The 15,964-nt window shown below is 36.1% G+C and overlaps 2 protein-coding genes across 4 annotated transcripts in view; one reads left to right on the forward strand and one right to left on the reverse strand.

Annotated features, from left to right (window-relative positions):
- Positions 1-373: 373 nt before the first annotated feature.
- Positions 374-5,518, reverse strand: gfi1b (growth factor independent 1B transcription repressor). Its single transcript, XM_077232829.1, has 7 exons — positions 5,397-5,518; positions 4,821-4,930; positions 3,541-3,726; positions 3,172-3,401; positions 2,042-2,179; positions 1,782-1,947; positions 374-1,271 (listed from the first exon to the last, which is right to left on the reverse strand). The coding sequence occupies exons 2-7, from the start codon at positions 4,924-4,926 to the stop codon at positions 1,093-1,095; spliced, it is 1,005 nt and encodes a 334-aa protein (XP_077088944.1). The 5' UTR covers positions 4,927-4,930; positions 5,397-5,518; the 3' UTR covers positions 374-1,092.
- Positions 5,519-8,496: 2,978 nt separating this feature from the next.
- Positions 8,497-15,964, forward strand: part of tsc1b (TSC complex subunit 1b) — a 28,633-nt gene continuing 21,165 nt past the window's right edge. For 2 of the 3 annotated variants that reach the window (XM_077232831.1, XM_077232832.1), the window contains exons 1-3: positions 8,517-8,580; positions 11,559-11,815; positions 11,942-12,045. In XM_077232831.1, coding sequence (XP_077088946.1) covers positions 11,707-11,815; positions 11,942-12,045 — 213 coding nt within the window. In that variant the 5' untranslated portion in view covers positions 8,517-8,580; positions 11,559-11,706. Of the gene's footprint in view, positions 8,581-11,558; positions 11,816-11,941; positions 12,046-15,964 lie in introns of all 3 variants that reach the window. The other variant, XM_077232830.1, reaches the window with a different exon arrangement.

Consider the following 15,964-nt stretch of genomic DNA (forward strand, 5'->3'; position numbering starts at 1 on the left):
TTGGCCCACACGGACCGTTCGTTCAGACACATGAAGTTTACAAACCTGCCAGGCAGGAGATTTGCATGTAGAGTTCCAGGTACCTATTTGAATGAAGCTTTATCTCCAGTCACACCAGAGATTTCACACAGCCTCCGGCAGTGTGCAGAACCATCGGCAGGGCCAACGGAACTGTGTATCCGGATCCTCGACAGGGCGGAGACACGCGAAGACAAACACTGCAAAGCCTTGTTTGCTGACTCTTCTCATTTTTCACTGTAGCAGGACTGATTTCTTACACATTTACAGTATGTGCACCCCTCCCCCTTCTCTTCATCTCACAACTAGATTTAAAAATCCACTGTTATGAATTATTAATCAAGCACTTTACATCTGATTTTAAACAATAGTATTTATTTAGTACTATTTTTGTGACGAGTTTCTATAAATAACATGACAAACAATTTTCAACCTAAACGCTAACATACAATCTTACTACTTTTTATACTAAAAGATATAAAAATGAAAGACTCCTTCATGGTGGCAGTACCTGGCATGTGGATTTCATTTAATAGTTAAATGGACATTTAAATCATTCTATGGACGTTTTGTGTGCTAGATTACAGTTCTGATGTATTCTTGGATCAAATAAAGAAAGTCATTTTGAAATCAATTGAAAGGTCTTAATGAAAATGTTGTCATCATTTACTCGCCCTCATGTTGTTCCAAACCTGCATGAGTTTCTTTCTTTACAAAAGAAGAGATTTTAAAGAATGTTGGTAACCAGACGGCCATTGACTTCCTTGGTATTTTTTTCCCTACTATGGAAGTCAATTGCTACCGTCAACTGTCGGATTACCAACATTCTTTAAAATATCTTCTTTTGTGTCCAACAGAACAAAGAAACTCATCCAGGTTTGGAACAACATAAGAGTGAGCAAGTGCTTTTAGCTTAATTCATTTTGTTATGTGCTTTTGTCATTTTTATTATTCTTAAATGTAGTTCATTTTTTGAGTGAACTATCCCTTTAACATGAGTCTTTTTTTTCAAGCAACAGCCATTGGTGGTCTTCATTTCCTCCCCGCTGTCCGCCACGCCATGCACAACCTCCGTTATTTAAGGCTGTGCTGGCTCTCGTGGTGTCGGCGAAGATCTACCTTCCTCTGGAAGCCTTTGGAACAGATCTCGCAGCCGAACGGCTTGAATCCAGTGTGCTTGCGACTGTGTGTGATGAGGTTGGAGCTCTGGCTGAAGGCCTTGCCACACACCTGGCATTTGTGCGGTTTCTCACCTGCAAACAAACACAACCATTTTTAATAAAATGTCATTTGAAACCCATTTTAATTGATATAAAACACTGGAAGAATCTTTTGCAAAAGCATGGATTTGCGTGCCACCCAGATTTGTTCCGTTTTTTTTTTTCAACACAGGAGTGGCTGTCTGCTACACGCAAAGGCAATTTTCCGAGAGTCATCAGGAAAACAGGAAGACCAGCTATGCAAATCAAGACAGCATTTGTTTAATCTCCTTTTCTTGATTTATCTGTAGCTGTGCCGCTCTTGGAAACACACCCTAGAAAGCAAGCCAACTTCAGCATCTGAAGTGAATATATGTTCAGCATATTCAGTTTTAATGTTTTACATGGCATGAGTGTATAGATAACATGCATTTCCAAATAATATGGGAAGAGTTTTGGGGAAACTGTTATTGAGGGGGCATTAAACCGCATGTGCTTTTTTATCACAGATCTCTTTTCAACCACGACATAACAAACACGCAGTCTCACACCGTGGCGTCTCACCTGTGTGGATGTAGGTGTGTTTCTTCATATCGGATTTCTGGTGGAATCTCTTTCCGCAGAACTGACAGGGGTACGGCCGTGTGTCCGAGTGGATCAGCAGGTGAGTGGACAGCGTTGAGGAGCGTTTGAAGGTCTTTCCGCACATCTTGCACTCAAAACTTCTTTCCTTTAAATGCAGCAACAACAACAAAAATGCATTATTTCATTGCCATTATCCAAATGCCAGCCGGACTAACTGGATCAGCATGGTTTGTTCTTACCTGAGAGTGGACGTTCATGTGTTGCTCTAAGCTAACTGCGTGGCCAAAGCTTTTTCTGCAGATGCTGCATCCAAAGGGACGCGTGCCACTGTGGGAACGTCTGACGTGAACCTCTAGTCCATGAGGGGTAGAAAACACCTGGAGAAGAGGACAGAAACCACAAATTAAATTGAGATATTAAAATAAATAAATAAATATATATATATATATATATATATATATATATATATATATATATATACACACATACATACACACACATATATAGTTATAACTTTCAATAAAAAATTATATTTTTTATATATTACTCCTATAATTTACATTTCTAAAATCTAATTTTAATATTTGTTTATTATTTTTATTTATAAATAAATGAATATATATATATATATATATATATATATATATATATATATTTATATATAGGCCTATATCATGTATTTTAAATACAGAAAATATTTAAATGTCATCATTGATTCATTGATATATACTGTGTGTATATATATATATATATATACATACAACCCCCCCCACACACACACACACGTGTGTGTGTGCGTGTGTGCTGTCAAATCGATTAATTGTGATTAATCAAATCTAACATAAAAGTTAAGGTTTACATAATATATGTGCATGTATATATTATTTTATTTGTATTTATTATATGTATGTGTGTGTGTGTGTGTATATATATGTAATATATATATATATATATATATATATATATACAGAGACATATAATATATATATAAATATAATAATATACACACAAAACATTTTTTGTTAGATGCGATTAATAGCGATTCCTCAATTTGACAGTACTGATATATATATATATATATATATATATATATATATATATATATATATATATATATAATTATAATGCCTAAAATGTAATTTTGTTTATTTTTATTTAGATATAATAATTTAAAATATAGATATAAAATAATTTTAATATAGATATGGTGTGTATTATAATTTATTTAGAAATAAAAAAATCAAAACATTTAAAATAAAATTTACTGAAAATGTAAATATTTTCAAATAATAATATATTTTTTTAAGGAATCCTAAAAAAAGATAAATAAAAATAAACATGCATAACAAACAATAAATAATGCTCTTACCTTATCACAGGTAATGCAGTGGTAGGTGTTAGACGTGGGTGAGTAGTGTGTGCTGCAATCCAGTGGTTGTGGAGTCTCCGAGCTCTGCTTCAGATGAGCTCCGTACAGGCTGCTGGCGTGCTGCAGGAGCGATGGAGGGAAGCCCATCTGCCTGAAGTCATATGTAGTGGGAACATGATCCCAGGCATAAGAGCTCTTGTAGTAAGAAGGAAACTCTGCCAACTGAGGCTCTGTTGGAGGTACAGTAAAATCATTAAGATTGTTATTGTCTGAATCTGCCCTGGAGATGTTACATCACATGATACTTAACATGTTTTTTGTGTGCCTTACACACTCAGATATGTATGCCAGTGCACCGCAAACACTCACCAGATAAGTAAAAGGGCTGCCTGGTTGTGACGGACAGCTCAGGTAGAGATGGTACTGGGCAGTCGGGCTCTCGCTCACACTTGATGAAGTCATACGGGTCTCTGTGGGAAGGTCGAGTGAGGGATTCTACCTGGGGCCGCACTGGGGAATTACGTTCCTTTGGTTCCAAAGGGACCAGCGCTGGGACTAAGAAATCACAATGATCGTAAAATGCATGTGTTACAAGGTTGCAGGTTGTAAAAACAGTGAAATTAATAAAAATATTAAAACATGATAAAAGTTTTTAAACACTTAGGTCACACTTAAATATGTCTGAATGTCAGTGTATTAGAAAAAAAAACAATATTAAAACCAAGTTGTATCTGATGCTATACATATTACATATAAATCATAGATTTGATCTCAGAACTAACTATACTTTTCAAGGCTTTTTTTGCAATAATGATCGCTGGGATGCATGACGTCAGTTTGTTTTGCTTTTAAATGTGAGCGAAAATATAATGACACTTGGTTTTATATTTTGTTTCCTAATGCAATGACATTATTATGCAAAAGCGTTCATATATTTTTAATACTCGCTGAGCTATCCAAATATTATTCATCCAGCCATCCAAATATTTCACTCAGGGCATCTCCTCTCTAAAGGCACTTTAAATAAGAGTATTAGAGGTGTGTATGTACAAAAAAAACACCTATGGTAGCATGAGACTGACAGATCTGAGATTGTTCCCTAACACTACATTTTCTCCAAATGAACCCTAAAAAACAGTTATAATCCAGTGACAGTCCTGCTCTCATGTTTGAATAGGCCTAGTTTGCATATTCGTAACATCCCTAACCGCTAGACAGCTTACAAACTTCCATGGAATACAGCCTATTGAGCTATACCTCCATAAAGAGCACAAATGAGGTCCAAAATGCTGTCTTAAGTAAGCAGCTGTCAAGGTTTTGAGACACAGCCCTAGAATCAAATAACAGTCAGCCTGAGGCTGAAGCATCAGCAAACATCAATCTGACAGGTGCTCAGCACAACCACACACCACTCACTGAATCATTTATTTCCCCCAAATAAGAGAATTAACAGATTTGTAATTATGAGGAATGAATATAAAACCTTCAAAAACAAACAACATTTTAATTATATATAGATTGTTTGTCTCATGAACATCATTATGTCAGATGCACACAGGGGAACTTGAATGTCTAGTTAAAATAGAATAAAGCCTACTGAGAATTTCAGTATAAATTCAGTATTTCTGAAATATAATAATGCCATTTACTTGTTTTGGGTGCTGGGTCCGGGACTTTCTGTTCACTTTGTTCCGTGTCGAGGGGTCGGTGCACATTGTAGGACTTTTTACTTTTCACCAAAAAAGATCGTGGCATGATTCTGCAAAATGAGATTTGTTTACTGTGATACTTCAATTTTCATATTTGTATGATAACATGTCCATAACTATTACAAAACTTATAACAAAACTTTAAAATGATCCATCTAAATACAAATGAAAAATATAGCTACCATGTATGATGACAAAGTCATTTCATAAAAATAAAGGGCAACAAAAAAAAGAGTGAAAATGTATACAGTTAGGCTATTATAAGCTACAATAGTTGGTGTTGTTGTTTTGAAAGTTTCAGTCGAACTTTGTTATGGTTTGAGACAATTTTTTTTAACATATGTTATATTAAATATACCAAATTATTGTTGAATTATAAATAAGAATTCTTTAAATATAAATATGTATATAAATATATTTTAATAATAATATACTTGAGGTTGAAAAAAAATATTAAAAAACTTTTAAATAACTGATTTTAATTGCAAATGTATTATAAATATAAAAACAGCTTACCTGAAATGGTGTAGATCCTGGAAAAAATAGGCTATGTTTAAAGGTTTTCGCAAACTTCGTGATGAAAAGTGCTGGGAAATCCGTTGTGATGTTTAGAAACTTAAGCACTGCATCTCTGTGAGTTGGTTGCGTTGAGTTTTTTTTCAACTCCCCTCCCTGATTTTCAATCCGATAATTCTGCGGTGGAATCTGACTGAGCTTTCAACCAATTACAGGCAGAGCAGGTGCGACATTTGACTACAAAACGCAAACACATCCTGGTTTAGGCACTATTTGACATAATGGTAAACTATAGTTAAGATATTTTAACAAATATTAGTTATTATTTGAAATTTATAGTTAGAATATTTGTTTACATTTTTGGCCGATATATTATTTTATTAGGGGTAGGCTATTAGCCTTTAGGTATTAGACCGCATCTCTACTGCTAAATGCGTAAAAAAGGTTAATTTGTTAACAGAGCAATGCGTTAAAGGTTCGTGATATTTTGCAAAACATTTTCTCAAATTATCTTCTGCCAATTTAGTAATTTATCTTCATTGTCATTGGACATCTGTTGACTTGACTCCTGTAAAACATCTTGCGGGCTTAAACATAAGACCATTAAACCAGCAACAAACTTTGCTTTTACGTACCCCCCCAAAAAAACACATCAAACCTGTTATGTTGGTAGGCTACCTCAGAATGTTTGCTTACTTTTATTTGCACAGTTGTGTTTTGGTTGCAGCCTTAGGTGTTTTATCTTTGATTATTAAAAGCACAACTAGGCTAATAATTAATTGTTTGTTAAACTAAGCGCTGTAATACTATTAAATGTTTATTTATTGAGTGTCTATAATGCTGGTGCGTTTTGGCCATTTAATAATTTTCATTTAAATATTTACAGGTATCAGTTTGATATTCCCTTGTGCGCGCGCATTAATTTATTTCGATGAATATATCTATGCGCCCCCGTGTGGATTTGGTGGTGAACTGCAGCTCATTTTCAGGTGACTTCAAAAGATAACTAAATTCTTTCTTATAGTGGCGCTTAAGAGTGTGTTGCAGTTTTTCTTTTCTTTTCTTTTTTTAACATGCTTCACCTTTTATAAAAAATAGTGAACGTTTGCTAAGAGCTCAAACATGCATTAAAGTAAGTTAAATTACAAACTATAGTTATTTTGTTGACTGGCTAGATCACTCAGAATCGCAAATTCTATCGTGTCAAGGATTTCTTAATATATTTTGGCTATTGTAGTCTGTTGTAAAGGTGTCATTATCATGACGAGTCAGTCCCATTAAGACTCATTATTTCTCCGCTCACACCCACCAGCAGAGTGGCGCAGCGGAAGCGTGCTGGGCCCATAACCCAGAGGTCGATGGATCGAAACCATCCTCTGCTATGTTTTTTTTTTTTTAAATAAATGTATTTATTTGTTTTAGTGTCTAGCGATTTAAAGATAATAGCTTGAAATCTCAAGGGTGAAAATACAACCAGGTTTATTATAGGAAACTAAAACCATACAAAACAGTTTTGTTATTTGAAATAAAATAAACATAAACTGAAATAAAGTATGACAATGTTATTTTACTTCGGCTAGTTGCAAACATGTTTCATTTGTATTTAGTTTCACTGAAAAAAAGTAATTAAACTAGGTCTAGGCCTATATACAAACAACAACAACAAAAAAACTAATAAAAAGAACAAAACAAACAACAACGTTAAAAATTTTAATATAAAAATAAAAACTACTCCAAAATATTCATATAAACTATAGCCTAATAGTCAGTGATAGCCTAAATAACAATGTAGCTAGGAATTACACAAAAGGGGACATATAAACAGTAAAATGCATATTAGCCATATTACTAGAAAAATGACATGCAGGGAAACCATAGAGGGAAACACTATCAACTGAAGATGAGTCAGGCAATTTGTAGCCTAGTTAGCCTACTATTTTGAGGGAAGACATTTTTGATGTAATTAAATAGAGGTCTGTGACCACTAGAGGGACATCTTCACTAAAAAACAGTCTCATCTAGAACATTTAAACCATTACTTGCATTAATAGGACAACTCCATATAAGTTATTTTTCACTTCTTATATTCATGCTCTTTTTGATAAGCAGAGACAGAGACGGGTGTACGAAATTAAACATTACAGTAAAATGAGATAACTATGAGTCTAATGATTGGATAAGTGAATGATCACAGTACCACAAGAACTTCTGTGATCTATGATCTGTAACATGAGGGATGAATAGCCTACATGATGTATGTCAACTGTTTTTTTTAAATCGATTTATGATTATAGGCCTATATCTGGAAGCTAGTTGACTTAATTTTTCCCTTACATTTTTTTTGTTGCTATTTATGAATAGGAAAATACCTTTTAAATGTAAATAGTTTATTAGCCTTTATATTTTAAGCTAGCTATGTTGTTTATTTCACCCTCATTCATTCATTATATCGTTCAGTTGTTTATTTAGCTACTAAAAAATCCTCCACTTGTTTATTCTATTTGGATTTTAAGCTAGTTTAATTTCTTTTTTTCATCCTTATTTATTTATGTATTTATGTAGGCCTATAGGCTATGTTTTGTAAAAAGTGCTTTTTAAACTTAAATAATTATTATAGCCCTATTTGGATTTTAAGGTAGGCCTATTTTCCCTAACACTTAAATTAATGTGATTAGGCTATTGTTTAATGTTTAGGCCTATATTTAGAAAAAAAAGTAGCCTAGTAGGCCTATTTTAAAATAATATTTAGCCTATATTTAGATTTTAAGCTATGTAGCCTATGTGTGTATGTTTTTTTTAAAAGGTATATTTTAAATGTAAAGCTTATACTGCTGGTCCGATTCAGCGTCTCCGCTCGCCACCTGAGTCACGCGAAAACCGCATTACAGAGCGCTGCATCGCTCCACCCTTTAGAAAAACAACTCAGGGCCTAGCTGCAGGATTCTCTAAAACTTTCATACATGAGTCTTATTCCCACCACAATTCACTGTATTTATATAGTATGACAGCTGGTCATTTCTAAGAATATTCACGTCATATATCAATGTTCTGCTTCCAGATACAGGCGTGTTTTTGAGCGCTCGGGGATTATTTCTCCTGCACTGTTGCGGATGGTGACCGCGCAGGGAGGGGTTGTGAGGTGTTCAAGATGGCGGCGCCCTGTGGAGTGCAGTTGCTCTAACAGGTAAACAGGCTTGTAAAACGATGTTTTTTTTGTGGGGATATTTTTACATCATACGGAGTGACAGTCTAAATTTTATATTTGCTCACTCCTCAGCATTTTACGTGCATTAGAGAGTCTTTCAGGCGTTATTTCTGGTTTGCACTAAGCTTATCGAAATTAAGGCTCTCTTTGATTGGGACTGCCTGTGAAATAATAGTCCTCATTGATTGTTACAGTTTCGAAATGAATCTCAACAAATTTCCGCATGCATATGCACGAGTTTAAGGGGGACGTTGACATGCATGGGGTATGTCACATTTGCTGGCGCATTTATGGAGACAGTCCCGCAGATTCTGGCCATTGTTCTCGCGCGTTGTTTACGCCAGTGGTCATTTCAACACAGAGCTGCTGTCAGTGCATGCAGCCTAAAACACAATATCTATCGGCACATCTTTGCACTTTATTTTGCACCATGCGTAGGTTAAAATACAGACATAGGCTATGTTGTGGGATTTGTTGCGCGTTTGCTTTTAATCAGAAATCCTTTTGCAGGCGAATCATGAAATGCGGTTTCAAGCTATTGCCTTATTTTTATTTTATGATCACTGCATATTTTGACATAATTTGCACTATGACTCTCATGTCTTCTATATATATGTATGTATATATATATATATATATATATATATTCATTTGTTTTAAATTTTATTTTTAAAAGAATGCAGGCTGGTCACTTGCAGAAAAAGCATTTCTCTACCTCTGTAAGGATGTGTTAACGACATATAAACTGAAAGAGAGATTTGAGACCCAAAACTCAGTTAGGCTTTGAAAAACAAGAAGTCTTCATGACAGCTTGCACACAACCTCTTTAAGGAATTTGTTTATGTGGCCCTAAACGTGGCATATAAAGCTTCTTTGTGCTGTTAACAGCCTTGTTTTCCAATTGGCAGGCACAGCCACAGTTCGTGATGAGGTCGTCCAGAACTTCATCTTATTAGTCTTTTTTTCCTCCTTAGTGTGATGCATGCTCTTATTTTGTGGGATACGATCATGACAATAATCAATGAACTTCTTTGTATTTCCATTGAGGGGTCAGCTTGCCATCACCCTTCCCTAGATGGTTGTCAGCTTGCACAAAGTTAAGCTTAGAGCAGTTCTTTGTGTTTTATAACAGCTGTTTGTTTGGTGGATAACAGGAATGGTCTCCAGCAAGGAGAAAGTGTCGTCTTATCAGTTGGTCCTGTTGCATGTTTGGCTGTCAACTTGAGGTTTTGGTGACATTATTCTCAAGATTAATCTGGTTAAGATGTAGGTTAAGACCCAAATCTGAAGAAAGTTATTGCTGTTGTCAAATACAAATAAAAATCACAATTATATGGGCAAGATGTCCTGATAGTCTGCCTTTAAGCATCAGGGCTAGTGTGAGCGTGTATCGAGCCAGTTAATGGATCTGTTACTAGAACTTGGACTTTTACTAGTCTTGCATTGTAGCTTTGCCAACTATTATAATTTTTTTCTATCATTAACATTCATACAAACATTCATTTGCATTTCAGTTTTGTACACCGTTCTTGTAAACTGTGCTGATTTACCATTCCAAACTATTCCACATTTTTAGTAATAATACTTTTACTTATTAAGGATGCATTTAATTGATCAAAAGTGACAGTAAAGACATTTGTAATGTTTCAAATGATTTCCATTTTAAATAAATGCTGTTCATTTGAACTATTAAAATTGATAATCATCATAACTGTTTCAACATTTATATAAGAAAATGTTTCTTGAGGACCAAATCAGCATATTAGAATACTTTCTGAAGGATCATGTGACACTGAAGACTGCAGTAATGATGCCGAAAAATCTGCTTTTTAAAATATCTATATCCACAAATTTCTATAATTATTTTTTCCTTTGTGTAGAGATGTGTAAATGTATTGCTTACAAAGCTGTTAGTGATATTTGTGTTTACCCAGGGCCTGTGAAAATGTTGGCTGTACATGTAATATTTTGAGCCACTGGCATCACAGCATGCAATTTCTCATTGATTAGTCCTAAATATGCTGCTCTATCACTCCAGTCATAGTTAAACTTCACTGCTTAACTTCAAAATAGTGTGTTGCGTGTGTATAACATGATACAGTTTTCTTGTAGTATGTAGTCTATTCTAATCAGGCCTTTGAGGTATGTCACAATTCTCTGGTCTCATTAATTTTCTTTGAATTTGACAGACTGGTGTGACAACTGCTGACTTTTTGTCATGTTTGTGCAAGAACAGGTTGTGACATGTGAATCTTGTATGGTTCAGATTCATAATCTGTTGTTTACTTGCCTGAAACTTCCAACCCACATTATCACAGTTGATGTTAATGAGATCAAGTAGTACTCTTTATAATGGTACATCATAATTCTCTGTGAACTTTCGTACATGTTGCAGTGTTTTTTTTCTCACTCTTAATTGAAAAGTTTACTTTAAGGGGTCATGAACTGCTTTTTTTTAAAGTATAATTTTCTCTGAGGTCCACTTATAATGTTAAAAAACATCTTAATTTAGAAGTAATAAGCTATTTTCCTGTTTTTGACCCTCTTAGTGTTTCCCACAGGATTTTGTGAAACTGGTGGGAGGACCTCAGTCCCCCTCGCTTTTGTTGGAAGAAAATTGTGTAAATGTTAAGGTTAAATTTATCAATCTGGTGCACTTTGGAGTTCAAAATTGCAGACAGCCAACTTGCTCTCGAATGTTCAAGGACCGGCTTTGACCGTTCCAATATGTCGGACGGCTTGAGTATAGCAGCCCATAGAAACAGTCTCTAATGATATGTATATATTTATCTATGCAATAACCTCTTACATATCAGATTTTCATTGATCTCTTGACTTCTCAATTCATGACCCCTTTACTTAAAGGCAGAAACTACAAAATATTCTCATGAATATTTCATTGAGAGCGGCACTTCTAGACAAGTGAAGTGATGTAAGCCATCAAATGTCTCTTGCAGGTGTGCCTGAAGACTGTATCGACGGGCGGCCCTGGAACCCTTCCAGGCTGGACAGGACACAGGGACGCTTTGAGAGTGACGTCTGAAAGTCCTTCCCCTCTCCCTTGACTGTTTCAGAGACACCCGCCTCCGAACCCTCCACACCATCATGTCCAGGGAACAGCTCAGCGTAGGGGACCTGCTTCCTCTGCTGGAGACCTCTGACCTCCGCCAGCTGGATGAGATCAAGGGCCTTATCAACGAACACCTCAGCACAGGTCCAGCCAAGTTTGAAAGTTGAATTTTCAAACTTCTTGATATTTTCTGCATGATTCATATTCTAATTCCCTGCCTGCAGTGTTTTATTGCATGACTGACAGTCAGTGTGGATTCATGTTTTGCAGATCGAGGGTCCGTGCTGCTGAACGGCTTGGTGGATTATTTCCTGGAGACCAACTCCGCCCAGGCAGTGCACATCCTGTCCTCAGTGAGGGAGCCACACGATAAGGTGAATGACTGCTCACTGATATCTTTTTTTTTTTTTTTCTGGTTCTTTTTAATGTTTCACTCTCAATTTAAATCCATGTTCCCTGTGCTTTCTGCTAAATAAAAGCTCCATGGTTCAAACTTTGAAAATGTAAACATTTCATCATCAATTTTAGTATTGTAATTTTACAGTAAGTACTATATTTTTTTATTAAAAAGGCTTAAAAAATCGCTACAAAAATCAAGTCATTACCCCAGTTTCTCTTGCCGCAAACTACATAGTAACTACAGGTAACTACATAGTAAAAGATTTTTAAAGACAAAAATGTCTGGCTTTTAGTGATGATTATTTATTATAATTATTTTATATGATTTATATATTATTATAATAACCCTAATCCATTACATATGAGCAATTTAAGTTTAACAATTATTAAGCATTTAGTCTAAATGAATATACAACCCCAAATCAGAAAAAGTTGGGACATTTTGTAAAAATGCAATAAAATCAAGAATCTGTGATTTGTTCATTCTATTTAACCTTTTATTAACTGACAAAAGTACAAAGAAAAGTTTCTAATGTTTTCACTGACCAACATAATTGTATTTTGTAAATTTGAACAAATTTTGATTTTGATGGCTGCAACACACCCCAAAAAAGTTGGGACAGAGGCATGTTTACCACTGTGTCACTTCACCTTTCCTTTTAATTACACTTTTTAATCATTTGGGAGTTGAGGATACTAATTGTTGGAGTTTTGCTAGTGGAATATTTGCCCAATCTTGTCTGATACAAGACAGCTGCTCAAAAGTCTGTGGTCATCATTGCCTGATTCTCCTTTTCATGATGGGTCATACATTTTCCATAAGAGACATATCTGGACTGCAGTAAACATCAGGCACATCCTTTCTATGGTGCAGAGTGTCTAGAAACCACTCAGTTTTAGCACGTGCAGAATGAGGCCTGGCATTGTCTTGCTTCCCAGGAAAGATGTCATCTTGATGGCAGTTTATGTCTCTGTACAATCCAAATACATGCCTCCATGTCAATGGTACCTTCACAATAATGCAAGTTACCCATACCATTTGCAATGATGCACCTCAATACCAGCACAGATGTTTGCTTTTGCACCTGTCGCTGGTGAAGTCTGGTTGGTCCCTTTCGTCTTTGGGACTGAAAACTCGATGTCCATTTTCTCCAAAAACAAGCTGAAACATTGACTCATCTGACCACAGCACACATTTCCACTGTCTTCTAGACCATCTGAGATGAGCTCAGGCCCAGAGAACTCGCCGGCATCTCCATATAGAACTGATGTAAAGCTTTCTCCTTGCGTAACAGAGATTCAAGTGGCATTTCTTGATGCAGCGTCAGACTGTGTTCAGTGAAAACGGTTTTCCAAATTACTCCTGAGCACATGTGTGGGTGTGACTGTATTTAACGGATTAGCATGATGGTATTTTGTGCAATTCTATCTGAGGGCTCAAAGGTCACGCACATTCAACAGAGGTCTACTGCCTTGCCCTACACAGACTGAGATTTCTCTGAATTCCCTGAATATTGTGACAATATTATGTATGGAAGATGATAAAAGACATAAATTCTTTGCAATCTTTCATTGAGAGATGTTATTTTCTTTTTTAATTGTTTGACAATTCTCTCATGATATTTGGCACAAAGTGATGAGCCATGACCCATCTTTGCTTAAAAAGACAGAGAAGCACTTTTAGACCAAAAGAGTTGGATAATCTTTTCACTTTTATTTGGTTTATAAACCAATTTTATTTGGTTTACTTTGATTATCTGTCCCAACTTTTTTGGGGTGTGTTGCAGCCATCAAAATCAAAATTTGTTCATATTTACAAAATACAATTATGTTGGTCAGTGAAAACATTGGAAAACGTTTCTTTGTACTTTTGTCAGTTAATAAAAGGTTAAATAGAATGAACAAATCACAGATTCTTGATTTTATTGCATTTTAAAAAATGTCCCAAAGTTTTCTGATTTGGGGTTGTAAAAAATATACTGATAATATGTAAAATAAATAAGATTTGAAATAAATAGATAAAGCTTTAAAAAATACTACATGTGAGCTTACATGTTTTAGTCTCTGTATACATATAATGTTCAACTACTAACCTCACAACTTCCACTTGCACTGATATAGCAAGATATTTTCTTGCTGTATAAATGCATTTGTATACTTTATATTCTTCAATATCTTAATCTTCAGCAGAAGAGTAAATTGAATCTCGCTGACTCTGAAGTGAATCGCATGTTTTAAGGCATGTGATTGGCTTTTTGCTGATGTCACACTTTCTTGTGCACACGCTACATGGTCTCAGGATCCAAGCCTGAGTTGACAGAGAAAGTTGATGATCAGCGTCATGGTACCAACAAAGCCTGATTGGTTTGGTTTTGTCAACTAATTCCTTAACCCTGAGTTTGTTCAACTACCATCATGCTACATGCCCCAGATCTTTGAAACCAAAAAATGGCATTGCTGTCCAGGAGTAATAGGCTCTATTAGCTTTTAAAGTGGATTTACTTGATGTAAAGTTAACAAAAGTTATCATGAGGATTGTAATGTTTAAAGCATATGTCTTAACAAATGTCAGTATGCCGGGAAGATTTTAAAATGAGCCGTTCATTTATAAATAGGCAAGATCGCTGTGAAAATACAGACCGGAAGACAAAAGACTATTGGCGCTTTTCCACTGCATTGTACGGTATGCTTCGGTTCGGTACGGCTCACTTGTGGCGCTTTTCCACTGCATGGTACGGTACGGCTCGCTTCGGCTCGCTTTAAATGGTACCACCTCTGTTGAGGTTGGTACCAAATGTGACGTGGAAGCACTGTAGATCACTGATTGGTCAGACAGACAGAATCGTCACTACCAGCGTCATTGTTTTTGCGAGACATCAAACCCGCTAGATTTAAATAGCCAGTAACAGCCACCGCTGTAGCACCTGTTTTAAAACTACTTGTTTGACTTGCTTGAAGAAAAAAAACTTCCAAAAAAGAAATGGCTGAATCGTGGTCAGTGGACGAGAAGCGCAGACGTTCCTCTTGTTGGTTGCCGAGGAGCGGATAAACTATAACGATCAGTCATAATCCCGGGGTCGTCATCAAGATGGCGTCGGTGTAGGTCACATTTTCTGGGCTCTTCTTGAAATTTGTGCAAAACTTGATTTTTCCTCCCCTTTAAATACTATTTTGTTCCCTTATGCGTTGATTTAAATTTTGTTCACGCTCTCCATACATCAGAGATACTCAGTTTTGCGAATTCGCTTTTTTTCCCCCTCAACGACAATTAACGGCTGTACTACACGTGGATTTGAGCTCTCCTGTGTGGCGTGATGATGGAGGTGGACGACATCCCGAAATCTGAAAGTGTTAAACGTATGCATAAATATTCCAAATCTACCCATGATCTGGATTCATTGGATGAGTGTTTTCCCGAGTCTCCAGCGGCAAGCCCTTTACCGAAAATGCGACGCCCGGCCTCAGATCCGTCAAATGCCGTTCTGCTGGAAGCAATAGAGAGACTGGGTAAGAAGCAGGATGATTTTATGAAGAGACTTCTGGAGATCGAGAGATCGGTTGCATCCAATTCCACCCTCATCTCCGATCTCACAACACGGGTTGACGCCGTTGAGAAAAAATCAGAGACTACAGCTGTTAAATCTGGTAAAATGGACTCCCAGCTGTCTTCGCTGGCTGCAGAAAACAAACACTTATGGGACAAAGTGGATGAGCTGGATGCCTACAAAAGGCGTTGGAATCTGAGGATTTCGGGTGTGCTGGAGGAAGATGGGGAGAATGTCAAGATGGTAATAATGGACATTTTTCTTCAGGTGTCACCAGGCTTAGCAGATGTTCTGCAGTCTTCGATTGATGTTGCGCACAGGCTTGGCCCTAAATTGGGCAATGCACGCC

This window comes from Siphateles boraxobius, unplaced genomic scaffold (assembly GCF_051911475.1).
Source record: "Siphateles boraxobius isolate OS27281-9 unplaced genomic scaffold, OSU_SipBor_1 18, whole genome shotgun sequence".
NCBI classification, from domain to species: Eukaryota; Metazoa; Chordata; class Actinopteri; order Cypriniformes; family Leuciscidae; genus Siphateles; species Siphateles boraxobius.

What these genes read in the sequence shown, in the direction of transcription:
- gfi1b (XM_077232829.1), bottom strand. Translation starts at nt 4,926, where the DNA reads ATGCCACGATCTTTTTTGGTGAAAAGTAAAAAGTCCTACAATGTGCAC. An exon ending in GCAGCCCTTTTACTTATCTG is followed by an intron (nt 3,402 to 3,540) that starts GTGAGTGTTTGC and finishes TACCTCCAACAG; the next exon opens with AGCCTCAGTTGGCAGAGTTT. An exon ending in ACACACCTACATCCACACAG is followed by an intron (nt 1,272 to 1,781) that starts GTGAGACGCCAC and finishes GTTTGTTTGCAG; the next exon opens with GTGAGAAACCGCACAAATGC.